At 39.2% G+C, this 26,447-nt stretch overlaps 1 protein-coding gene and 2 non-coding genes across 10 annotated transcripts in view; all 3 read left to right on the forward strand.

Annotated features, from left to right (window-relative positions):
• The window catches only part of CNOT1 (CCR4-NOT transcription complex subunit 1), a 59,000-nt gene that overhangs the window by 13,668 nt on the left and 18,885 nt on the right, over positions 1-26,447 (forward strand). For 2 of the 8 annotated variants that reach the window (XM_049804291.1, XM_049804295.1), the window contains exons 8-26: positions 970-1,138; positions 3,169-3,295; positions 3,589-3,699; positions 4,885-5,055; positions 5,593-5,720; positions 6,756-6,996; positions 8,541-8,660; positions 9,771-9,893; positions 10,126-10,277; positions 14,860-15,010; positions 16,379-16,580; positions 16,975-17,121; positions 18,246-18,370; positions 19,207-19,493; positions 20,822-20,900; positions 22,164-22,394; positions 23,743-23,883; positions 24,787-24,966; positions 26,044-26,160. In XM_049804291.1, the coding sequence (XP_049660248.1) occupies positions 970-1,138; positions 3,169-3,295; positions 3,589-3,699; positions 4,885-5,055; positions 5,593-5,720; positions 6,756-6,996; positions 8,541-8,660; positions 9,771-9,893; positions 10,126-10,277; positions 14,860-15,010; positions 16,379-16,580; positions 16,975-17,121; positions 18,246-18,370; positions 19,207-19,493; positions 20,822-20,900; positions 22,164-22,394; positions 23,743-23,883; positions 24,787-24,966; positions 26,044-26,160 (3,002 nt within the window). The remainder of the gene's footprint in view (positions 1-969; positions 1,139-3,168; positions 3,296-3,588; positions 3,700-4,884; positions 5,056-5,592; positions 5,721-6,755; positions 6,997-8,540; positions 8,661-9,770; positions 9,894-10,125; positions 10,278-14,859; positions 15,011-16,378; positions 16,581-16,974; positions 17,122-18,245; positions 18,371-19,206; positions 19,494-20,821; positions 20,901-22,163; positions 22,395-23,742; positions 23,884-24,786; positions 24,967-26,043; positions 26,161-26,447) is intronic. The other 6 variants (XM_049804293.1, XM_049804298.1, XM_049804292.1 and 3 more) reach the window with 3 other exon arrangements.
• On the forward strand, positions 15,339-15,474 carry LOC126041409 (small nucleolar RNA SNORA50). Its single transcript, XR_007506849.1, has one exon. It is a non-coding gene; the product is annotated as a small nucleolar RNA SNORA50 (small nucleolar RNA).
• Positions 25,487-25,625, forward strand: LOC126041422 (small nucleolar RNA SNORA46). Its single transcript, XR_007506861.1, has one exon. It is a non-coding gene; the product is annotated as a small nucleolar RNA SNORA46 (small nucleolar RNA).

Here is a 26,447-nt window from a genome sequence, read left to right on the forward strand (position 1 = left end):
AACAAGAGAGGTGCTTTTGAATAAAACTCTGGTTCATTTCCTGGAAGCTACCACAGTTGTTGTGTGATGGCAGGGGATGTTATCAATATGGTAGTCTCTTCCTTTCAAAAAAAATAGTGTTTGCTGTAAACCCATCAGAATAAGGAGGATTTGGACTTGACAAACTGATTTTAACTCCACCCACTTTTTGGTGCTGCACAGACCTAGAGGAAGGTACCCTTTATACAAGAGTAAAACATTTCTTCTATTTAAGTATAATGTCTTTCTTACAGAAGCTAATACACTAATCTTCATTAAAGTAATTCCCCTCACTTCGCTTGGGGAATTGGGAACTCTTCTCTGAATGGCCCTGAAGGGTATGGAGACATTATGCATCATGTTAAAGATAATGCTGTCTCAGGAAGGCCCACCCATAAGGTGTCTGCTGCTTTCCACTGTGAGGAGAACTCCCATCCATACATCTGATCCTCTCATTGCTGTGTCTCTCAGACTTTTCTTCCCTGGAAGGAAGAATGGAGTATTCTCTCTTTCTAGGCCCAAGTGCTGGGTTTAGATTTGCTAGACTTCTTAGACTCAATAGCAGATCCTTTGTTTCCTAATACTTCCTGAGTTGGGAGGAGAGGCTTTTGCTGTACTGCCGTATTGTTTCCTGCTCTGTGCTTTTTTTGGATGACTGCTGCTAGTGACAATCTAGTTCTAAACTTACCACCAGCGCAGCCACTAGCTGTCCTGGGCAGCTGCAGTGAACCTGTATGAACCTAGTCTGTTCTACATTCTTGCTCTCTAGGAATATTTAAGTGCCAGTAAAGAAATGGCAGGTGGGATGGAGGGATGCTGCATGAGTGCCCTCTTGATTTCTGCAGTGGCAGGGAAGCTCTAGCACAGCAGTCAAGTTATTTTGAATAGTCACTTGCATGTAGCTGGTGTTCTGGGTTTTTTTGACACTTCTTTTGTTACTCTTGCTTTTAGATTTCCCTCAGGAGCGTTGCCCTGTGGTGCTTGCACCACTTCTATACCCTGAAAAACGGGACATTCTAATGGACAGGATCCTGCCTGATTCTGGAGGGATAGCCAAAACCATGATGGAGAGTTCTCTGGCAGATTTCATGCAAGAAGTTGGCTATGGCTTTTGCACAAGGTTTGTAGGAAAATGTTATTTTCAAGTGTCTGGGGTGGTGGTGGTTTTCTTTCTTGTTTCTTGAGGCAAAAGGTAAAGAACACTTAAAGTACTAGAATAACTAGAACCTCATTAAGTATTATGAGGTCATTTGTTTTGATTCCTGGTTTATATTTTGCTTTCTTCTAATGTGTATAGCATGTCTGAGACTGTGTAGGATTTTGTCATGGTAAGCAGTGCTAGATAAAGGTATTCAAATTCCTTGTGAAGGTTTTAGAAGAATTTGACCATCATTCTTTTTTTTAAGTAGAAACAGAGTGGCTAGATAGGCATAAATTCCAACTAATTCCTACTAATCTTTGGAAGAACTTTCCCTTTGTTATGGACTCCTATTAGCTCACTGTCCACATGAAATAGATTACAGAAGAACTGAAGGTAGTAGTCTCTCTTCAAGAGAGGTGACCAGCAGCAGCTTTCTCTTTGTATTGGGTTTTGATCAGTGTGGTACACAGTATGATTAAGATTATTTGTAGCTGTAGAATGTAATTATGATGGTGAATTGCTAGAGTATCTTGATAGCTGCATCAGTCGTTGCCTGCTTAGGCTTATTTTGGTAAAAATACAGCTGTCTTAAACTTGCCCTGGGTTTGTGTGTATATTCATAGACATACATTACCCACATCTTCAATAGTGTTCCATATTCTTGTTCTCTGCCCCTAGTCTGAAATATAGATGGGCAGCTCTGTTAACATGACTTGCTGGAGCTGTGTGAAACGGGCCGTCACCCATAGAGATGTGTGAGTTTGCAGGAGTGGTGTCAAGGGGTTATAGCACCTAGCACAAGTATTGCATTACATGGGCTGTTTGTTTATATAGACGTGTGAATTGGAATAGTTCTAGAAGAATGGAAGGAGAAGGTAGACTTCAGTCCAAAGCTGTCTGTTGAAGAGTTAACTTGTATATATTAAAGGTTTATTTCCTGCTGTATATCTGCTATCTGCACAAATCCAGCTCAGTTTTTGCATGCAGTTCTCAAGGATTTAGGGTAATACTCTAATACTGGTAGAGATACCAGGAGCCTGCAAGTGTGTGGCTGGTTTTGAAAGGGGCCTTAGTCTTAGCCCTCAGTATGAACCTAAAGGAAGATTAATTAAGAAGCTAAGAGAAGTAAATTATTTTGTATTTTAAAAGAAAGGCTATTGACTGCTTGGGGGAGGTGATGGAATCTCAAAGATACTAATGTAAGTTTCTGTTTAAACAGTGATGTAAGGAAACACACAATATAAGAGTGGGAAGATATTGAAAATTATTTCTTTTGTTAACATGTGCCTGTTAATAAAAGATTGTTTATATCTATACTGATGCTGTATAAATCTTTTTGTCCTAATTATGAAGTGTTCATGAAGTGAAACAAAAATTGCACAAGAGGCCTTCGGTTCTAAAATTGAAACTTAAACATCTGCTCATTTTTTGCTCTTTTAGCTCCTTGAAGGTTTTTGCTAGTGACCTCTGATCAGAGACGCCATGGCTTGCATCAGGCTAAAAGGCATACTTTCACAGCTTACCTTTTGAATGTTGCACGTCATCATTTTGAAATGTGCTTTCTCAAAGCCTTTGTTTCACTTTTAGCTAGCAGAAAACTTCACCGTTTGAAGCTCTGTATCACAGGTCAATACATGGAAGTGCTTTTAACAGAAAACAGTCCTAAACCTACCCAGTGTTTTTACTTTGACAGAGCATAGCCTGTGAAACATCTCCCACTGTCACTTAAGTAGACGTAGCTTTGTACTGAATACATGGCACAGTATGTTTCATGGAAACTTTCTACTGAATTTCTTTTCTTGCTTGTCCTAGAATTTTGTTGTGGGATTATTTGGCTAACATAACTGAAGTTGAGTGAATGGTCATATTTTACAGTCTGCAGTTTGTTTCTCCCAACAATCCATGTGCTGTCCCAGCTGTACTCACAGGTCTTGTTTTGGTCTGTCTTATGTTGTGCCACAGTGAAACCTGCTTTTGTGTTAAGATCTCTCTGTTTTGTTGCATCTTAGTGTTGAAGAATGTCGCAACATAATCATGCAGTTTGGTGTTCGGGAAGTCACGGCTGCCCAGGTTGCCAGGGTTTTGGGGATGATGGCTCGAACTCATTCGGGGTTGACGGATGGTATTCCATTACAAGTGAGTGGCCTGCTGGGGTGGAGATTATATATATTTTAATCAGCAGAAAATGAGGAGTTCAAATGCTAGCCTCTAGTAATTTAAGAATAGCTTTTATTATTCAAGACTTACACTTCTAACTGTTCTGCTGTAAATGTCTATAATATGTTCTTGAAAGATGCTTAGAAGTCTGCAACTGGTGTTGTTATTGGTCTGAACTTCTTACCTTCATAGTGCAGGCAGTTCTGTAGCTAGTGGCTTTTGAGACTGCTTTATTTTTAACTAGTATTTGATTGAGTGTATTTAACTTGCAGTCTATTTCGGCTCCTGGCAGTGGGATTTGGAGTGATGGGAAGGATAAAAGTGATGGAGCACAAGCCCATACCTGGAATGTGGAGGTCTTAATTGATGTTCTTAAAGAGCTGGTAAGTTTTGTGAGCATCTTGGTCTTTTATGCAGAATATCTGAAAGAGGGGCATGTCTCAGTGTGAATATAAAGGTTTTTAAGCTCCTAGCAACATGAATGGCTTTGAATCTCATTAAGGTAATTATGCTGCTGTACTTACATGATTGGTATTTATTTCCTCAGGAACAAAAATATTTTGAGGAATTGTGCAAAATAAAAGCTGCCTGAATGGCTTGCTTGGGTGCAATTTGAGATTTATTCCACACTGCTCCTGTGTACTCTAGCATGTGTTCTCTGAGGGTTTTTGTGTTTGAACTTATTTCTGACAGTGGAAAGTTTTGTGTGTCAGGCAACTTGTTTTGAAAAGCTTATCGCTGTAGGCATTAATGATGAAAATGAAACAAAATATTTTTGTAGCTACTTATTCCAAAACTCTAAATGCTTCTTGTGTATGGTGATGCTTCAGAAATAGGAAAGTTTTTCCACCACTTTATAAGCAGCAATTTATGTAATTAGCTCAGTGAAACATGAGTACCATTTCCTTTGCTTACCTTATATTGGGTGATTTCTTTTTTCTCCTGTATGTTCCCTCTAATCTATGCAGGAGTCACCGTTTTGTTTTTCGAAACCTTGGAACATACAATTAGCTTTGTCTTTGTTGTTCACCCATATCTGAAAGGAGTGGTCCACATTCCATAATGGCCATAGTTCCCTCCAAGTTCCCTCATCCTTATGGTTTCACACTATTGCTGAAAATCTAATAGGTGCTTTGCAAGTACTTGCAGTGTACATTCTTCAAAAGGAAAAGCATCCTCTGCTTGCCGGTGGATCTAGACCCTTCTGCCTTTTATTGGAGGGCATATGGAAGCCTACAAAAGGAATGAGTTAGCATGTTAAGAAGGGAGCTATGTGCTTTGGGTTTTTTGTTTGGTTTTTTTGAAGACTTGTTAATGAAATGTTTGGAAGGATAGACAGCTACTGTTGGTAGTACTGGGAGAAGTGCAGTTTCACAGTCTAGGTTCAAACATTAACTTTCAAGTTCTCACAACTGTCTAAATCCTATTTTTAAAACAAAACGCTTGCTTTCAATTAAAAGTTGGGTGGATTTTAAGATGCATAAAATACTGATGAAGAGGGGTTCTTACAAGACAGTACTGAAGATTTTGATGTTTAAGGCTGACTACTCTTGTTTTTCTGGTTGCAGAATCCTAGCCTGGACTTCAAAGTAGTAACCTATGAATTGGACCATCCGGGATTTCAGATTCGTGACAGCAAGGGCCTGCATATTGTAGTGTTTGGCATCCAGAGAGGGCTGGGCATGGAAGTTTTTCCAGTTAATGCCATATACAGACCTTGGAAGCACGCAGAGGGCCAGGTGGGTTTACCAGTGTTTCTGCTGTATCTGTACAACACTTGTGAAGTTCCTATCTTGAATGGGAAATGTGGATTGGTAATGTGAATTTTTAGACAAGCCACATTTGAGAACTTGGCTTGTAAGGCATAGGCCTCAGGTGTGTTACTGAAGTACAGTCTATTAATTGAACAGTGTCTTTGTTTGGGAGGACATGGTCGCTTGCCGTACATTTGTGACAACACCTTTGCTTTTAGCAGAGTTCTGATGGGTAATACAGTTGAGCATAGAACTGTTGCTGCATGGCTGTGCTCTGAGGTCCTTACCTGGTTACACAAAAGGACTTTGTGCAAACAAGTACAGTCAGCACACCTCTGTCACTTTCAGAAATCCTGGGAGAAGTGTGAGTTTCAGTCTTATGTAAAACAAATAGATAGTAAATCTTGGCTTATCTCTACTGCTTTGTTGATTTGCATTGTTCTCAGAAATGTGGCAGTTGATAAAGTGGAAGGCACCTGAAACTTTAAACATCTAAACTATTTTTCATGTCTTTTATTCCAGCTCTCCTTTATTCAACATTCCCTCATAAACCCTGAAATCTTCTGTTTTGCTGACTACCCTTGTCATACTGTTGCCACAGACATCCTGAAAGCACCACCAGAGGATGACAATCGAGAAATTGCTACATGGTAAACCTGCTCTCAGCTGCTTTCATACCTAGAGTTAGAGTAAGATTACTTGTCTGCTCAAATGTGGCTTTATCTTAATGCAACCAGATTTATTTGTAGTTGTGTGTACATCCCAATAGATCAGCCATTAGTATTTGTCCTGTGTTTGATCTCTGAAAGTTCTGATAGTATCAGAACTTCCTATACTTCCATAACATCTGAAAATGTACTGCCAGTTCTTGCTTTTATTGGAGTCTTCTGGTTGTCTGGAGAATTTCTGCTGATGTGTTTTGGCAGATACTGTGAGCTGAGAGGAGGGGATAAGGGAGGTATGAATTTAAATCTACCTTTCCCAGGATGACATTAGAGAAACTTGCTCTACTTGTATGAAAGAGGTCCTGGGATTTAAATAGAAAATTTACATAGCTATTATTGCTGAGTTATTGCATAAAGCTAACTAGTGTGACTTTTCTGAGCTGACCTTTACACACCTTTTGATATAGTTGTGTAGCTGATTTCAGTGAAGATATTTGCTTCTCTTTCCATTGTATGGCCCAAGATAGGGAATTGCAGGATGGGGAATGTGGGTAGATTGGGGAAGGTGGCAATTATTACTTGTTGGTAAAGCAGACAGAAAAAGTAGAATATCTTCACTAAGTTTCACAGGTGGGGACTTGGAGGTGTTTAAAAAAAGTGTATTCCATTTTTGGAAGTACATTTCAAATTAAATTATCCAAGTGACCTACCTCAAGCTGAATTTTTTCAACATCAGCTTTCAATTCTCCCTCTTTCCTAACAGAATCAGAATCTCTTAAGGTCTTAAATTGGTTTGTTTAAAAAAAAAAAAAAAAAAGAGGGAGGGTGTATTTTTCATTGTTAAGAATGGTTTTGTAGGTTAATTGCATATGATTAGAGCTGCAATATGTTGTTTGCAGTGAGCATTGCTTTATATTGTATTACAGTTGTTGCTACAAAATGCTTGAAACCAGGATCCCATAAGCTAACTACTTTGTAACTTTGGGGGGGTGTCTATTCGTGTTTTTTTTCTTTTGTTAGGAAGAGCCTGGATTTGATTGAATCTCTGTTACGATTGGCAGAAGTGGGACAGTATGAGCAGGTTAAGCAGCTCTTCAGTTTTCCTATCAAGCATTGCCCAGATATGTTGGTATTGGCCTTATTGCAGATCAACACGTCCTGGCATACCTTGCGCCATGAACTCATCTCCACACTCATGCCAATTTTCCTTGGTAACCATCCCAACTCTGCCATCATTTTGCACTATGCATGGCATGGACAGGTGAGTATTTTCACTGGAGTGTGCCTGTCGTTTGATGTAACTGAAAGCTTGTTAAATGGGTTGAACAGTTAGAATAACAATGCTTGTATTGGTTTATGAACTGGGTAATTTAAAACCCAAGAGGTAAATTATCGGTGATTTATACAAAGTAATGTGAGTTGTCTTCCCCCCCCATTCTTGAAGCAAACTGTTGTGATTTGATTTTCTTTGGGGAAATATATTCAGAACAAAGAAATAATGTTCATTGAGAAAATACTCCTGGAGAAGTAGAGAGACTAAAGTTAAGTTTGACTTTTTTTAACCTTTCAGTTTTAACCAGTTGACCAAAGTTTGGGGTTTTTTAGAAAACAAGAATACCAAAAACCTCACAACAGTAACAACTTCCCCCCCCCACCCCCCAGCCCAGCTCTGAACCTCACACATTTAAAGTATAGAAACTTGCAGCAGTAAGAGGTGAGGAGATTTAAACCAAAATAATCTCCATTGTACTTGCTGTAAGATGGAGGCTATTCTAGGTATAAAGAAACTACTTATACTGTAAGTTTTAGTGTCTAGGGTGTTTTCAGAAAACTTAGGACTGGCTGCTGACCTTTTTCAAGGAGAGCTTCCATGTCAAGACAGTGTAGCTATGTATGCAAATCCCATGCTTTTAATGGGCAAACAAGTAGGCTTTTATGGATTTGCCTTTTGGTATGGCCTTCATCATTGTATCAACTGGTAGTTAAGCAAATAGGAGTCATAAGAAGAAAGGCAGAGGAAGCCTCTGAGGTGGGAGGGAATCTACATAGGAAACATCTTGCCCTGTTCAAGTAAAGTAGGGTTAATGATAAGAAGCTTGACCTCTAAGGTCTTCATCCACATTCATTGCAAAATTATGGCTCTTTGCTAGCTGAAGTTCTATGAATGTTTTATATTTTTTCTGATAAGTCTTTAAATTGAATAATGGGGGGTTAGGATAAAAGTGATGTACTTTTTGCATAAGGTCTTGAAATGGTAGAATATGCAATTTTTCCACAGGGTAGGCTTCAGAATAAGGTACAAAATGATGGCTGCCATGTGACATGGTGCCATTCCACAACTTGAGGACATTTTACTTCCCCAGATGAGGGAGCCTTTAAGCAAAACCTTTGTTCCCATCAAAGTTGTGTTGTAGTTTAAAATTGCCCCTGAGTGAGCAAAGAGTTAGATACTGTTTTCCATGTTAAGGTGTGATGTTGCTGTTCTCACTTCAGGACATCATGTCAGGCATAACATTTTGTAAATGATTTGCATATTCCAAAAGCAATTTCTCTACAATTGAGAGGAATTAGACCTGTACAGTGGTAGGAAAGAGATTGGTATGTACATACTTACCATTTGAAGTCGTTCTACATCCTTTAGTTGTAGCTCCTGGATAGCTTATTCCACAAAAAAGAACCCAACTCTGAAGCTAAAGAGTAAATATGTTTGTGTATTACACTTTAGAGGTAAAATATCCTAATTAATGTTCACATAGTTGATTTTTCTAGAGGCATGAAGCACAATCCTAATTTAATTCTCCTTAGGGTCAGTCTCCTTCGATTCGTCAGCTTATCATGCATGCAATGGCAGAATGGTACATGAGAGGGGAGCAGTATGACCAGGCAAAATTGTCACGTATTCTTGATGTGGCACAAGACTTGAAGGTGAGTTTTGCAAAACACAGCCATTATTTTCTGGTGTCTTACACAGAATTGCTCATCTTTTAACAAAGGCTAAGCTTAAACTTAGATGTGACTCATTTAGTAAGGGTTACTTTGTTTTAAGCATGTCTGAATTCGGTTGTTGCTGCTGTATCTCATCTTAAAAAAACAAACAAAACCACTGGAAAAACCCTACCAAAAAAACCAACACAAAATGCCAGCCTAGGTTCATATGACTTTAAGAGCTCTTCAGCTGAGTTGTGGTATTTGACTGTGGATGCTTTCTAGCCTGTCCACTTGTGAACCCAAGACATTTTACTTGGTGTTTGCAGTAGAGTCTGGTATCATGGCTTAGCTGACAAGTAATTTGGGAAGCAGTATAATAGAACTGCTTGCTCTGTAAACGTACTGTAAATCCAGGAAGAGCTTTGACTGTTTTAACCTTAAATACCATTGAATTGGGAATGCAGAAAATATCCTTCAGATATTTGTGTGAAGGTGGCACTGCTAAGCTTAAAGGAACAGGGATTAATTAAGAATACTACTACTCAGCTGTTTACACATTCACAAAAGACTGGAAATTGTGACTGACTTCTTTGTCTTTATTGCTTCCTAAAGTTAGATGTAAAACAATTGGGTGTCTCAAAGTGCAAGGGTACCAACTGCTGCTTGGAGTCAGTTTTGTTGTAGCAGTTACTGCGTTCAAAGATGAACACTTTGAGCAGATATATTCAAAGTGGCTCTGAAGGGGTTGAGGTCTGTTTGCAGGGAGATGTTAGGCTCTTCTGATTAATTTTGTTGCAATATCAACTTGGTAGCTCTTGGCCACTCGCTAGTGGATTTTCATATAGAGGAATTTAAAACCTGTCAGCACAAGGTCGCTTCAAAGAAGGTAGGGTGATGATTTCAAATAAGAGCTATTGCTTATTTGTCTCATGAGTGAGCTATAAGTGAAGCTGATAGTACCAATCTTTTTGTTGACAAAGCAAGCATAGCAGCATGTGATAGCAAGACTTCTTCACTAAAAGAGTATATGGGGATTAGAACGAAAAGAAAGGAGAAAGGGTATCCTTGTGTCTTCACTAGTAGTCTTCTGATTTTTTTTTTCTTTAGGCCTTGTCAATGCTGCTAAATGGTACTCCATTTGCCTTTGTTATTGACCTTGCTGCACTTGCCTCTCGACGGGAATACCTCAAACTTGACAAATGGCTCACAGATAAAATTCGGGAGCATGGGGTAAAGCAGGTTTTTTCTTTTTACTTCTGCACTCTATCAGTGACTGACTTAAGTCACTTTAACAATTTTATAAGTAGCTTTAAAGTTGTGGAAAGTGTCCATGGTCTGATGGTTCAATGCTTTCACTGAACTATAATAGCTTAGTGCAATTCTTTCCACAGTGCAATTGCCAAGTTTGAAATAGTGGCTTGGGTGCAGTTTGGGAGGTTAAGATAATGTTTTTTTTCCTCAGGAGCCTTTCATCCAGGCCTGTATGACTTTCTTAAAGAGAAGATGTCCATCTATCCTGGGTGGCCTTGCTCCAGAAAAAGATCAGCCCAAAAGTGCTCAGCTTCCTCCAGAAACCTTGGCAACTATGTTGGCATGTCTGCAAGCTTGTGCTGGGTAAGGATTATATTGCTTGCAAATGTATCACACGTTTAGTGTAACTTGTTTGCTGGCACATGGTCATAGCTGGTTTGGAATTTCACATGGTGAATAGGGTTAATGAGAGTATATAAACTTGCAGGGATAGAATCACTAGTATGTTTAATTTTGCACTGAAACTTTTGTTGTAGGCTAGGTCACAAGTGCTTGAAAGTGTTTTTGTCTTTATAATCAGATGAGGTGATCTTGGTAACTGGGGGATGGCTGGTTAGTCAGATCCTGGGTTGTTAATGACTAGATACAGGGCTGTAATTTGGACAAAAAGGAATACAGGCTATAACTACAGAATGGGACAGCATCTTGGAAAACAGTGACTGTGTAAAGGATTTTGTGATTGTGTTAAGCAAATGCCTCTGTGTGTGGTTACTACCCTAGCAGAAAGGGCTAATGCAATCCTTATGTGTAGGAGAAAAGTGGTAAGTAGTGATTGTAACGTAATTGAGACTGAAACTAGATTTGTGTAACTTGTTGTCTTCATTTGAGACGGTATCAAAGTAGTCAAAGGATGGAAAATAACTTAAGATCTTTTGCAGATCAGATTGTTTAGCTACAAAGTCCAGAAGAAAGAAGTGTGGGTCCTAGAGAGCTGTTTTATCTGCTACAGGGAGGGGTAGACTCCAGAAAGGTGAATGGAAACTGAAATTGGACAAATCAGTTTTTTCAATACTGCGTTCACATTTAGTAAAAATGACTGAATGTTGTGAAATATTTTACGTGTCATTTCTTAACGCTGTCAGATCAAGATGGTATTTAACTGCAGCAATATTTCAAAGATAACTAGACATAGCATAGTGTGACATATGAGCCAGTGAGACTGAAAGCTGGAGATGGTGCTGGTTTTGGTGTTAAATTTTGATACCAAGAGAGGCCGGCATGTCCATGTGTGTGTTGCCTGATCTAAGGTGTATATTGTGTCCCTTGGCTTAGCCGGTATTGTCTGGAAAGTTACAAGAAACATGTTTAAAGGTGTTTGGGATGATTCATGGCTCTCATGTAGATGAGGAAATGAGTATCAACACAGAGTTGTCATGATGGGTATTTGAACTGGAAGGGAATTTGAAGTACCTATAAGATTTTAGGAGAAAGGATTCTCCTGATTTCTGCTGGGACCTGTGCAATTAAACTTGAAAATGCTATTGAAATGCTCTTTCTGAAATGTGATGGTCTAGCAAACCTCTTGGACTGAAAAGATGGCTGCTGTTTTTCAACTTGGAGCGTATCTTCTGAGACTATAGTTCACAAATTAACTTGTATTTATTATTTTGCATGCTACTGTGTCAAGATTTTAGAGGTTTAACAGTTAACTGTAGACTTGACTTGCATCTAATGGTCATTGTGTTCTGAATCTTAATGTGTTACCAAGTTTTATTTATTCAATTAATTCCAAAAGCCACCAGTTCTCTACTGGCACAATTCTCTCAGCTTTTGGTTTCTTTTTATAGCTACTTGTATTCCCTTTTATGCAAGAATGTGACCTACTTGCAGTCATTTTCTATTAGTTATTCTCTTTGAGCTTTAAAAAGAAAATGCTTGGACTTCTTTTATGAAGCAAGTGCTTTGATTAGCTTAGGTTTCAGTCACGAATGGAAGCAGGCGTTGTAAAGACTAGACGATTAAAATTGCAGTAAATATTAAATACATCTGGGAGGGTAGTTCCACTTCACTAGCTGAAGTCTGCCATCTGTTAAATCTGATGATTTAGGAGCCTGCTCTTTAATTAGGCTGTAGTTACTTCTTGTCTTGTTTTGTGTCCAGGGAGACACTTTTCTTGGCCACCAGGACCTTGTGTGTTCTGAGACTTTTTTTGGGGCAACTTGTTTATCACTGGTGAGCACTGCAGTTGTGGCATCACGTAGCAGCGAGGCTTCAAAAAGAAATAAGTGTTCCTTTTATTACTGAGTGTTTTTTAAAATGGAGTCAAGGTGGTTGCAGGCACCACAGCCTGACCAAGCATGTGATTTGGTAACAAACTGCTTACAAGAAGTCCTCCCCTCAAGGAGCTGCAGTGAGTTGAGAGGGGCAGCAGTGCCTTTTTCCATGCAGTTGTGTCCAGCACAGTCCAAGTGTGTCAGTGTGTGGAATGGTTGTTCCTTCTCAGTCCCTGCCTCAATAAGGGAAGAAGCTTCTGGCTACCTGTGCTTTTAGGGGAATGAAAAGGACTTTCCTTGCTCTGTAAAAGTGGGTTATGAAAAAATATGCAAGAGATGTGAACTTGTTATTCTAGCAAGTTGGAGCTTCCCTTAAGCTGACGGTTTTGTTCCTCTAGAGCTGGTTGACTGTGGTCCCTGGCTCTCCTCCTCACTTGTGTTTCAAAGTTCTCCTTCCTGCAGTTTTTCCTTAGTTCTGATCCAGGAATGACACTGATTAGGTTAGATGCCTGAATATATTTTTATGTAAAACTTGAAAATACAAACACTTTCTTTTAAGATCTAGTTATCAAATCATGCCTGCCTACTTATTACTTCGTATCATTTGCCTCAAATGCAGGCGCTTTTTTGTGAAAACCTGCAGTTTTGTACTATCTGAAAATATTGTGATGTTTGCATCTTGATACAGCAGTGTCTTAACATGATAAAAAATTTAACCTTCAGTCTGACTAGAGGGCAGCACATAATGTTAGTCGTTTGCTGCAAAGCATGAATGGCCTAACTGGTCATGATAAGTATCAAACTGTAGGATTGTAAGCCTGTCTTAGTCTTCATTGTGGGCTGCCATTGTATCTATCTACAGCAGGTTGGTATGTGTTTTACTGGAGCGTGCTATAGTATTTAAGCATAAAGAGTGCAAATGTAACTGCTACCAAAAAAGGGGAGGGCAGAAGATTGAGGATGGTAACCATGGGTGAACTGAGCTCTTCAGTCCCCAGTCCAGTTCCTTGATTAGCTGCAGTGCTGTATGATCTTGGAATGCCTACTGCATCAGAAAAAAAATGTGCTGCTTGTTAATTGGTCATACATTTAAATTTTGAGACTTCTGAGACTGTAGCATTGGGCTGAGCGTACCATGTGCCATGCTCGGATCTCTGTCTTCAGGTCTGGTTGTACTTTCTCAAAACAGAAATCCCTTTGGTGTTTTGTTTTGTTTTTTTAAGGTAGGTTTCTGGTCACTTCTGATACATACCCCCCTAAGCCCCTTGGTTTTAAAGTCTTTGACAGTAGGCCCTGGTGAGAGGATGTTAAAGCATGTAAAGGAATCAGCTTGTGAAACAGTTGATAAAGTGTTTGTTGCCCTGTATGGAAACCTGCTCATCCATGCTATCTGCCCAGATTCCCCTGTCTGTCTTGAGTGAGCTTTTACCCACACTACGTAGTGGATCAGTGGCTTTGGAGAACAACTGGAAGCCCTTAACTCTGTGTAGCCTGTAATGGGATACTTGCCAAAGCTGAAGGCTGATCGATCTGCACTTTGTTTTCCTGCCTTAATCATCAGAATGGTTCCTCTTTCTTTCTTTTTCCCCTTGTCCCAACAGCTGTTGCAGTAAAAGCTTGTGAAAATTGAGTTAAAATGAGGAATCTTCAGACAAGGGTAACAAAGCTGTGTGGTATAGTTGCACCATTATAGGAAGGAATCTGCTGCTTTAGCTGTCCTCACCAAAAAGGTAGAACTGAAGTTCAGGAGAGCCATAAATTATCAGCTGTATTTTCCGAAAAGAGAATGTTAATGTTGTGTTAGTATGTTTGTGGTTAGGTATGTCAGCAGCAGAGCTGGCTCTCTTTCCATTTTGGGAACCTGGCAGTCAGATCTGGAATACTTCGGAAAAGAGGTACTGACTGCACTCAATTGTGCAATGTGTTCATGCTTAAGTTTGCGTTTTCTGTTGGCTTTTGATTATAATTTTCTAGAATAATTCGGCTTCCTGACTCTGCTTTGGTTTGATGTGTGTGAAGCATGTCTTTCAGTTTATAGACAGATGAATTTTAGTGGAGCAGGTGGTGGTATTTACCTCTCATTGTTTTTTGTCTTTGTGTAACCCAAGATTAGTTAAGTTTTATCTCCTCCTTTGGAGAAATGTTGTATGGAATGAGATTCAGAATGGGAATCGTCATGAATGATAAAGTCTGGGGATAGGAGGGAGTCAAGGAGTGGATTTGAACAAGGGATCATAGCATTATTTGTGTGTTATTCATGAGGCTGAGCTGTATATAGCCCATAATGTGGACAACAGCAGACAGACTGTTGTAGATAGTCTGCTCTTCTAAGGACTGTTGGAGCCATGTAGGTACATACCCCTGCTTTCTGTAAGTTATTACTTGCTGGGGTAACTGTAAAGCATTATTTGAATTATTGAAAACAAAGGAATATTGTATTTGAGGTTAATTTTTAGAACTACAGTTTAAAATTTTCTATTTAAATGTAGCTGTTTCTCTTGGGACATGCTTTAATGCAAGCTTTGCAAACAACAAAAAGGGGCTTCTGCTGGGGTTGTTTTGCAACTTCTATTTGTGAAGTGTGGCCCCAGTTTCTGTAGGAAAACCAAGTAAGTTAGGGGCCTTAGTTTCATGAATGTTATATGGCTCACTATCCTACTTCTCTGTTCTAGGAGTGTTTCTCAGGAGCTGTCAGAGACGATCCTCACCATGGTAGCTAACTGCAGCAATGTCATGAATAAAGCTAGACAGCCACCACCTGGAGTCATGCCGAAAGGACGCCCACCCAGTGCTAGCAGTTTGGATGCCATCTCTCCTGTACAGGTAGACAAATAATATGCTGCATTTTGAGAAGTTGGTGTTGATTTAGCATTAGTTCTGCTACACTATTTGAGGTCTTTCAGCAGGACTAAGTAAAACATCATCTGGCTCCCTTAGTTTTATGCTTGCATGTCTAGATAACTTGCTTGTAACTACAGAATGATGCTTGAGGGGTGTAGTTCAGAACTGTTGTTCACTTCACAAATGTCTCTAAGACGTAACTGAAGTATAGCAGGATGGGAGCACTTGAAGAGGGATAGAGATTTGCTTTATTTAAAATAACTGAGGGTTTCTTTTAAAGTGCTAAAATTTGCTAAGACTTTTGAGAATTAAGCACTGCCTTTGAACCTGATGTGTCTTGTTTGTAGCTTCACGGGCCAAGCAACAGTGCTAGAGCGTAAGGACTTGTTATAACTGGGGCTCTTCAGCTCTCAACTGAACTGCTCTTTTAAAAACAAGGTACATTTAAGTTACTCCCTGCCACTCATCATCCCTTCCTCCTCTGGGAGCAACACATTACAGACAAGTTTTGCTTCTAGCAGTTAACATTCAATGGCAGATTTTAAAGTGGTGATAAGTTTTTTCACATGATATAGTGGCAATTCAGCATTTAAGAATGTCTGAAGCATCAGTAGATTACATAAACTAAATACGGAGAGCAGTTTCCTTGTAAATTGTTGCTTTATTGAAGTTGCTCATCAGATGTACTAAATATCTTGGCAACCTGCTGCAAATAACTGATGTGAATAAATAGAGCAGCAGGTGTTAGTCTGTAGTCGTGCTGTCTTGGGTAGATAACACAGTTTTCTGCTGTTCCTAGTCAGGAGCTTTTAACTTATTGCTTTGTTAGCTGGTTTTGTGCGTTCCCTCCTACTCATCACCCAGGTCTTAATGCTTTTTATTGAAGACTGCATTCAGGTATTTAGCTGTGAAAAGTGGGCATAATGGGATCTTTCAGACAGTCAAAAATATTATGTAAGCTTGACATGAAATAGCCTTTGTAAGTTGTGGGGTAAGGTCTGAGGTTGCAAACTGCAGAGCATAAACTAGTATAAATATCTACGTGCTGCTGCTTATAAGCATTTATTGTTGTGTTACACTTAACTAGAGACAATGGAACAATCAGCCGTTTTGTAAAATGTCTGATGGAATAGGATTTTATGGGATTGTAGAAGAAAAAGTAAAATTACATTTTGTAGACAAGCTAATCTTTTGGGGTGATCTGGATGACTTCAGAATTTAAATTAACCATGCAGAAAAGCTCTTCTCAGGAATGTTTTGATATGTAGCTGTCTGTATACAAAACCTGCCAAAAATCAGCTTGATTGTGGTTTATGGATGTCAGTGTATAATCTTCCTTTCTTCATTCAGATCGACTCGCTTGCAGGAATGGCATCTCTTAGTTTAGGTGGCTCAGCTGCTCCTCATACCCAGAGCATGCAAGGCTTCCCTCCAAACTTGGGCTCTGCATTCAGTACTCCTCAGTCACCAGCAAAAGCATTCCCCCCTCTTTCCACTCAAAACCAGACAACAGGTTTCAGTGGCATCGGAGGACTCTCTTCACAGCTTCCAGGTACTGCTATCCGGGTGGAGTGGTTTGTATTTTTGATTTATCAGAGCTAAGGCACTGTTGTTGCTGTGGTTGGAAATACTGGGCAAACAGCTCTGTGTTGCATGGGAGGGAATTACACACCCTTGCTCCTAGGTCACTGCTGAAACAGCACTTCAGAATGTTGCAGCTGCAATAGGTAAAAAGTTTAAGACTCAAGAGGGTGAGTGTTTTGACAGATTTTAGTGGCATTATTTTAGGTTGAGACAGAGATGAAGAATTGCTTGAGATAAAACTGCTTGATACTGGACAGTTAGGAGGCTGTATAGCTCTGAGTTCTTGGAAGTGACAAGTGCTAGGACTGATAAGTGCATACTGTGAAGGGTGCAACTGAGATGACCAGTTGTTTGCTTTTCAGTAGGTGGTCTTACTACGGGTAGCCTGACTGGCATAGGAACTGGAGCCCTGGGCCTTCCTGCAGTGAACAATGACCCATTCGTTCAAAGGAAGCTGAGCACATCTGGACTGAACCAGCCTACATTCCAGCAGAGTAAGATGAAACCTTGTAAGTGGTAGTGTTGTCTGTGGCTGTGAAGTGTGACTGTGGTCTGCAGTTAATCTGCATTTCCTTCAGGGGAGGCTTGGATCTGTAGGTAGTAAATGTTAGAAATGTGGCTCTTGTATTATGCCATTAGTCTGAAAAAGGTGCTTCTAAAGTTCTATACTAAAAGCTTACCAAGTGGCCTGGGGGGAATAAAAAAAAAAAAAAGCAAGCTGTTAGTATCAAAATACAACATGTTATGGATTTGCATGAATGGTGTGTTTGTGTCCTCTTTTTTTTGTTGTGCTGTGTTTTGAACAAAAGTGTTGTCCTGCTCTTTACAGAGAATTGTATGCAGCTGGTAAGAGGGTGTTTTTTGTTTTGTAACAAGGTTAAACAAAGCTACCTGGGTAAGGTCCTGTTGCAGCAGAGAACTTGACAGGTGAAGCAGTGAATTAGACTGCAACATTGGATACAAATAAGACTAACAAAAGTTGGTGGGAAGGTGGTTTTTGGAAGGAATAATTAGGTTCCTAATGCTGAGCCATTATCGTTAACTCATTTATGCCTCTGAAGTATGCTTACAGTGAAATGTTTAAGCCCTCAAATGTTGCCTTTAGGAAGCATAGCCATATGCTAAACCTTCTGCATTGCTGTTATTACATATGGCTCCTTTGATAGCTCCTCCATAAAAACAGTTACTGATCTCTACAGATGTGCAGTGGAGGTGGCTGAAGTGACCATTTTTGGGCTTGAACATTCAGTATAAACTTGCTTGAAGCTCACTGGCTGGCCTGAAAGTTTGTGTGAAAGTTTGTCTGCATGTTAGTGCTGTGTAGCATGCTTTATTCTAGTCTGTTTTGCATTCATTTAGTTTAGGTGTCAGAGGTTAGCTTGGGACGCAGTGGGTTCTAGGAATACAACAGTATGAGGTTAATTCTATTTTAGGATTCAGTTCTTTTGCATAAATACAACATACTGAAAACAGATTTTTAAATCACAATTCCTGTCTCCTGGAAAGGTTAAATATCGTGCTTTTCAGGAGAACTAGCAGGTTTTGTGTAGATCAGAAGAGTTGAAAAGGACTAGGTGAAATCCTGACTACCTGAAGTTGTTCTGAGCATGATACCTATTCTGTCTTTTAACAGCTGACTTATCTCAGGTGTGGCCAGAGGCTAATCAGCACTTTAGCAAAGAAATAGATGATGAGGCAAACAGCTACTTCCAGCGTATTTATAACCATCCACCACATCCGACCATGTCTGTAGATGAGGTGAGTTCCCTTCTGTAGCAGTTGCATTACCTGTCCAGAGGTTTGCTATAAAGTTGGTAGTAATTATTCTTTCATGTATTAGTTCTAGTGGAAAACAGTAAAGGGCTAGTTTTAGATGCTTGCAGGATTGCTTTTTTGCTTGGTTGAAATTGTGTATTTCTAAGGCAGCATGCTTTCAGAGTAAATTTGCAGCTGATCATTACTCGGCTTTGACTTCTGTGAACTGAAGACCTTGGATGTCTAATTAACACTCCTAAAATGATGCTGAGTGGGAGGAGTTCTATGTGGAGTGGAAGCTTATATATTCAAATAAGTGCTAAAGTGTGCCTTTAAACAGCCTGTATATATTATACTTATCTTGAAGATATTTGTTTTTAAAGTATCTAAAAATGGCTACAATTTCTAAATATATAAAGGTGTCTGAAGTTCTACCTTCTGAGCTTTGGTAATTATTGTGGTTAGTCTCTATGAGAGTAATTATCAGTCTGATGTGCTTGCTCTTTGAAGTACTTCAAATCTACTGTTATATATTTGTGTGGTTATAAATTATGGAAGATTTTTATTTTTCTAATTTTGAAGCAATGGACTGGGTGGTCACAAAAGTTTTGTGAAGACAGTTACTTGAAAGGGGAGAAAACTAAAGTCTGAATAGGAAGCTTGTTGTAGTGATGTAGAGTCTGCTGGCTAAAATGGTATTTTCTTGAAGCAGTTGTTATGCAGTCTAGCTCATGGTAGTGCAATTTACCGTAGTAGTTGCATGCACTCTTGAAACCTGAAGATGTGGAAGGGCTGAAATAAAGCAAATCTGTTGGTAATAATTTCCAATTTCTTTGCAGGTCTTAGAAATGCTGCAGAGGTTTAAGGACTCCAACATTAAACGGGAACGAGAAGTGTTTAACTGTATGCTGAGGAACTTGTTTGAGGAATACCGTTTCTTTCCCCAGTACCCAGATAAAGAGCTGCACATAACAGCCTGCCTCTTTGGTGGGATAATAGAGAAAGGACTGGTTACTTATATGGCATTGGGCCTGGCCCTGCGCTATGTTCTTGAAGCCTTACGAAAGCCTTTTGCATCCAAAATGTACTATTTTGGTATTGCTGCACTAGATAGATTTAAAAATAGGTGAGTGTGATTTTTGGTAATACCTGTAATGGTACACGTAATGTCTTGTTAACATTGAACCTGGTCTAATTATGCAGTACAAGGTTGCTTATATGTGTTATAAATTTACACATCTCAACTTCAGGATTACTTTAGTGATAATGCTGAGCTGAAACAATGTGCTAATGTGCTAGTTAAAGGGTGACTTTTTTAAAATCAAAATGTTCAGTGTGGGACAAACAGATAACTGAAACTGTAGTGGACTTTGTTTATAAAAAAATTCAGTGAAATGTTGAGTTAGATGAAGTTGTCAGCTTGTTAGAAATGGGGTGAATGTAATTACTCTTTACAGTTGCATTCTAATGGAGTGCTATTTGCACTATTCATTACTGAAAGACTGACTAGGAACTAAGCTCTAGGACTCTGGTTTTACACAGAAATCTCAAGTATGGCGAAATAGCTCAAAAAAAAGTGCTTTCTCAAAGCTTTGAATGGATTGCACATGGAGGAAACTCTCAAGGCAGGCTGCCATAGTAGGCAGGATTATACACCCATGGGAACAAAATTCCATTCTGCAAGGAGGTACTTGAACTTGAAAAGTATTAGAAAGCTTCCTGGAATTTAATGACTAGTAATGTGTGGACCTGAAGTGTGGACTCATAAGCAAGGAGCATGTTATCTTCTGTCCTTATTCTTCTTTTATAGTTCATCTGCCCTGCAGTATTTCATCTGTAGTAAAAGCTGTTGCTTGCAGCATTCATGCTTGGATATTGTGTTGTGGAGTTAGCTGAACAGAATGAGTAAAGATACTTGAGGCAGACATACTTGAGACTTAGCCACCATCTTACTCTTCTTAAGAACCATTTTAAGTGGGACCTAAAGATTTTAGTCTCAATGACTAGTAGCAGTGTCTAGCACATTCATAAGTGGAACTATAATACTTGGTGTGCATAGGTGAAGCTTCTGTCTTGGGTGTTAGGGGCAGTCTGGTTTGCTGTTTAAAATGCACTGAGCCAGACTACAAATCATTTACCCAATAATCTTACTGCGAACACTGAATATAAAAGCAATTGTGTGCACAGTCAGAAGTATCAAGATGTAGGATAAGATGAGTTGCTGTGAATAAACCTTGTGTTTTGCTGTTAAATGAATCCATTTCAAATGGGTTTTGCAACAAAAAGTACTTTGTAGAAAATGCTTTGTTTATAGCACAGCTGCTGTAAGCAGTCCAGAAGTAATTTTGTGATGTGGTATGGGAATGACACACCACTGTTAGATTTGTATTTCTCTGTAATACTGTTTTTGATCTGGGCTTATGTTTCTGACTAATGCATATTTTTGTCTGACAGATTGAAGGACTATCCCCAGTATTGTCAGCACTTGGCTTCTATTAGTCACTTTATACAGTTCCCACATCATTTACAGGAGGTGAGTGTGTTCTTATTAGCACACTAGCTTTCTATGATTTCTGATTCTTTTGAGCAAATTCCTGTTTTCCTTTGGAAGAATAGTCTGTGCTGTCACAATTTTAGATAGGGTACATCCACAGAATCAAATGCCTTTTCTTAGGTTTTCTATGGGATGGGGGGACAGGTGATGGTGGTTATCTGGTACCTCTTCTATTTCCATAAATCTGTTAGGGTTGCTTATGTTGAAATAACTGCCTGAATATAACTGCATGATCAACCAGTGCACATGGGCATGGCCAAAGGTTTTAAAGGCCTTCAGTGGATTCATGTTCCAGTCCCTTAAGGATTTGGGAATTCTCTTCTAAAATAGAGGGCATTCAGCTGGGTTTATACAGTTTCATACTCAAACCTGCTAAAGTAATCCAGATGAAGGTGAGAAAAACTTCATTCCTGAAGGTCTGATCAGAGTAATGGAAATACTGTGTAGTCCAAGGAGTAAAAGTGGTGGTGATCATACAGTGTCTGCCTTGAAGGTGCTTTCATTGGTAGAAATACAGAAAAACTACTGCCAGTGGCAGAGCTTGAGAGCATAATCTAAATAAGGAAAAATGTTTAGCTGTAACATTAAGGTAGAGAGGCCATCTACCCAAAGCTGCAAAGTCCAATAGCAGTGTGTTTCACTAACAGGTTTCAGACCATATCCTTTAAATGATAGTATGTTGTCTGATGTTACAGATTTCTGGGTAAATGTATTACAGTAGGGAAGAAACTTCCTTTCTACTATGGAGCTGCTTTAGAGGATGTAAAAACTTAGTTGGACACTTCAGAACTGTGCTTTTGCTTATTCACTGTGAACTTCCGGCTTGACTGTTAATATGTAGCTGCAGGAGTCCTTGTGGAAGACTTCTTACCTGCTTTGTAACAAGGTTCTTTATAATGACATGTTTCTCTTGTGCTCTTGCCCCTCTTTTGCTCTGCTATCCCACGCCTGCAGAGATGAGGATTTCTGGGTAGTGCTCTGTAAAATTTTAAGGATGTAGAGCCCCTTGACACTTGGTCAACCTGTTGAGGTCAGAGGTAGAGGTGGACCCTATAAGAAAGTAAATAGTGACAAGACAGGCTTTATAAGGGTGTTCAGTTGTCTTGCAGATTCCCTTAAGGGCGTTAGTGTCAAGTATTTGAAAGATTGTTGACAAACCTTTACTCTGCTCACGCTAAAACTCAGCCTGTAGTTCTGTTGCTGTGTGTGAACTTTTGTATGTGCTTGTTTACCCTATTTTAGTACATAGAATATGGACAGCAATCCAGAGATCCTCCTGTGAAGATGCAGGGTTCAATCACCACCCCTGGAAGTATTGCACTTGCCCAGGCTCAGGCCCAGGCCCAAGTTCCAGCAAAAGCTCCTCTTGCTGGCCAAGTCAGCACTATAGTAACCACCTCAACCACCACCACTGTTGCAAAAACCATTACAATCACCCGACCAACGGGAGTCAGCTTCAAGAAAGACGTGCCGGTAAGCATTCTGTCACTCCAGTGTCCTTACTGGAGTAGCAAAGGTGTTAAGATGCTGATCTGTGTTGAGTACATGGAGACAAAAATCCAATTTAATTTCTATACTACATGTTTTCAAACTGTGATCCATATTTTATGTCTAAAGCATATAACCTTTTCAAATGACCAGCATTTCTGTAGGGAAGGCATTTTTGATCATGAAACTGTAGAATTACTAGGATGTCATGTAGAAATTGTTTATTAAGGCTTTAATTATCAGGGTACTTACAGAACCATTGTTTCTGTTAATGACTTGCAATAGGAGTCTTGAAATAATTGGCAGCTGCTATTCTGCTTGGGGCTTGAGAACACTTACTGCACACTAAATCACATTTGACTTACCAGTTTTAACTGCGTTAGATTTTTCAAATTTTTAGTCACTTAGGTAAACATATCTCTGAACTGCTAGTCAAAGTTATTACGGGGTTGGCAGATTGATAATGTTGGCTATTCCACAGAAAGTGCTGGGGCACGCTTGGTCCCAAATGTATGCTGAGGATGCACAGAGCTGTTACTGTGTGATAACTAATGCACTGTAAAGTCAAGCCTCTCTTGCTTGCTAGTACTGTTTTTGTATAGCTCTCCTAGAAGAAGCTTTTCAAATTCAAGGAGGCTGGAGCCAAAGGTGGCTGAAAATGTTGTGAACAAACTGGGGGACAGTTCATAGTGTAGCTGTTAACTTCTTTCACACCTGATTATGTCATGTAGATAGCTGTTAATTTGAGGTGTTTATATTTTCCAATTTTGAACTCAAGTCATGACTGTTATTTCAAACTATCTCCTTTCCCATTAATTGCAGTGTACCAGGTGCCTAAAGACCTTGAGTTCAGACTTGCAGCTGCAGGGACATGGGTCACATTCTGTTGACTTGTATTTGGCATGCTTTCTCAGACACAAACCTGGGGGATTTCCCCTTCCCAAATCAGCACTGAAGTGCTTCTGGAGACTCGCTACTGTACTATGTACCACTCACTATTGTACTATGATTTTTCTCCAGGCTAATAGGGTATGCAGGCTGTTACCCTAATGGGTGCCATTGCAGTGGCACCTATTATATGTGAATGTAAATGTAGAGGGTTTTTTGTACAGCAGCATTATTCTGCTGAGTGTTGATCATCATTTGTTAGAGTAAAAAAAAAAAAAAAAAAATCACATGGCTCTGTTAGAGTGCTGCTGAAAATGAATCTGAGACTGTAGGTGTCACCTGATAAAGCTCAATTGTTTTTTTTGCTTGACAGAACAGAGCAAAAGTTTCTTTTGATGTCGCCTCTATGTAGTGTCTTATTCTTAACTTCTTGTTCTCCCTCCAGCCTTCCATTAATACTACCAATATTGATACGCTGTTAGTAGCAACAGATCAAACTGAGAGAATTGTGGAACCTCCAGAGAATGTCCAGGAAAAAATTGCTTTCATCTTCAATAATCTGTCTCAGTCAAATATGACACAGAAGGCAAGTATGGAAGAACAATAGTAAAATTATTTTTTTATGTATTTCTGAAAGTCCATTCCAAAGTGGTGGGTAATGATGTTTCTACAGAAATTCCAACTTGCAGAAAATTAGGAAGGAGCACACTGTAAAGAAATAGCTTCCAAAACTTTTTGCTTGAATGTCTTTAGAGATACAATTTTTCAGGGAAAGGCGAGATGGGTAAAAGATAGCTGGTTTTAATCTTGCTTTCTCCTACAAGTTTCCTTGTTCCTGTATAGCCAGATCCTTTATATTAAAGTATTATATGTCAGCAATGCTTTGTTTTCAGGAAAGCATGTCCAGCAGATGCCCAGAATAACCACTGGATAGTCCTTTCTGATGCTTTTTGTCATTTGAAAGAACTGAAAAATACTAATGCAAGTTTCTGAAAAACATTAATACAAGTTTGAACAAAAATTCACTTTGTAAATGGGCTGGGTACTGCTTAGTATTGCAAGGTTAGGCTGATGGATTCTTGTATTTCAAGCTGAAATTCAGGGGATTTTTTCTGAACTAGTAGAAATCAGCAGTACTGCTGCAACCTGTGCTATCTGTCTTGTGGACAGATGGCTTTAACATAAAATGCTGACATTTATTTTGCAGTTATCTGGTAAAAAGCTGAGAAGTGGAGGAGAGGTAAACTATTATGCCTTGCTGATTTTGATTGAGTCCTTACTGGTTGACCAGATCTTTGGATGATGAGACACTGATTTCAAAGCATTATTTAAAAAAAAAAAAAAAAAACAAAAAAAAAAACCACAAACCCAACCTTTGTGTTAAAAGCAATTGACTGACCCATGACTATGTGATGGTCAGAGATGACCCCAAAAGTTTTTGGTCATCTTCTCATATCTTCTATGGTGTGCTTCTTTGGTATGGAGACAGGTTGAAGAATTGAAGGAAACAGTGAAAGAAGAGTTCATGCCTTGGGTATCACAGTATCTTGTGATGAAGAGAGTCAGTATTGAGCCTAATTTTCACAGCTTATATTCAAACTTCCTTGACACACTTAAGAATCCAGAGTTTAATAAAATGGTTCTGAATGAAACCTACAGAAATATCAAGGTGAGTAGCACGAGTTTTCTAATACTTAGTAGATTTAAATATTTAGGAGCATGCTGTTCTCTTCCTGCTGCTTGCTTAGTATGGTGCTGATCTTCAAATATGGAACATCATTCAAAAATCTACTTGCTAGCTTACTATTAAACTAACAAGTTACTTTTATGAATACTAGGATTCTTCTGGTTTCAGCCAGGAATGTACCAAAGACTTAATTCAAATTGTATAATGAGAGGGTAAATCTGCATTTGAATTCATTTATGTAGGTTGACTCTAAATTTGTGCAAAGCTTGCAAATTATAACCTAGGGGGAAATTGCTTATGGTCTAAGTTCTTTTGTGCAGGGGAAGTATAAAGATAAGAAAACCACACTGCTCTTCTGGTCAAAGAACAACGAAGGGGAGGGTTTAGGAAGTGGGAGTGTAACAACCAAAATTCACTAGAGGGCAAAGATGATGTGATGGGGAGGAGGAGGGAGAAGTGGCAGTCCAGAAGAGATGAGTGGATGAAACAAGTTTGTGAAGCAAGCACTACTTTTAAACCTGTTGGTGGAGTTTCCTGACCACCGTGGGTTACGCTGTAGTGCAACAGAATCTCCTGGCTCTTCAGAGCATAGCTGACCTTGCTCTGTTCAGCTGATGCTTCTCTGAAGCTAAGGAACAGAACTAACAGCAGAATACTTGTGACATGATTTAAGTCTGGAAATGAGAATTAAACGGTTTCCCAAGAAGTGCAAACTGTAGTCTTCAGGTCTGTGATGAAGCATTAAGAGGAAGCATTGCCTTCCCAAGTTACACTTTACTCAGTGAGTAGTTGTAACAGTCTTGACACAGTAAACAGTGAGGTCTGGAAAAGTATAATGCTTTTTGATCCTCTTGAAAGAAAGGAATTTTGAAATCATTACAGGGCAGATTTATGGGGTGCTGCCTTGAAGCAAAGACTGCTCTTGAGTATCTCTGTAATGTGACTGTAGCTCAGAACCTAATGTTCTAAAACTTTACATTTTAAGTCAGATCAGCTGTTGGATTTTGTTTTGAATCTGATTATTTTCCAGTTGTTGCTCAAGTTGCTTTTTTTCATTAGGTGCTTCTGACATCAGATAAAGCTGCAGCCAACTTCTCAGACCGTTCCTTGTTGAAGAACCTTGGACACTGGCTGGGAATGATTACGCTGGCTAAAAATAAGCCCATCTTGCACACGGTGAGCTTCTGTCTTTACAGATTTGTTTGGCATGAAACCAGGACAAAAGTATAATTGCAGAGTGGGTCATTTAAGTCTTACAAATATTTTTTTACATCAGACAAGTTAGTAGTTAAGTTTTTGTCAAGTGAAGTAATTAATCCCATGTAAAAATGTATATCTATAAATCTTTGTTCAAAAAGTAACTGCTGCTTAGCAGTCTAAAATTCAAGGACCATCTTGACTTAACCTTGCCAGTATGTCCTATAAGGAAATACTGTTTAAGTGGAATTTTTGCAGTGTGCTTG

Source organism: Accipiter gentilis, chromosome 7, assembly GCF_929443795.1.
Source record: "Accipiter gentilis chromosome 7, bAccGen1.1, whole genome shotgun sequence".
Lineage (NCBI taxonomy): Eukaryota > Metazoa > Chordata > Aves > Accipitriformes > Accipitridae > Astur > Astur gentilis.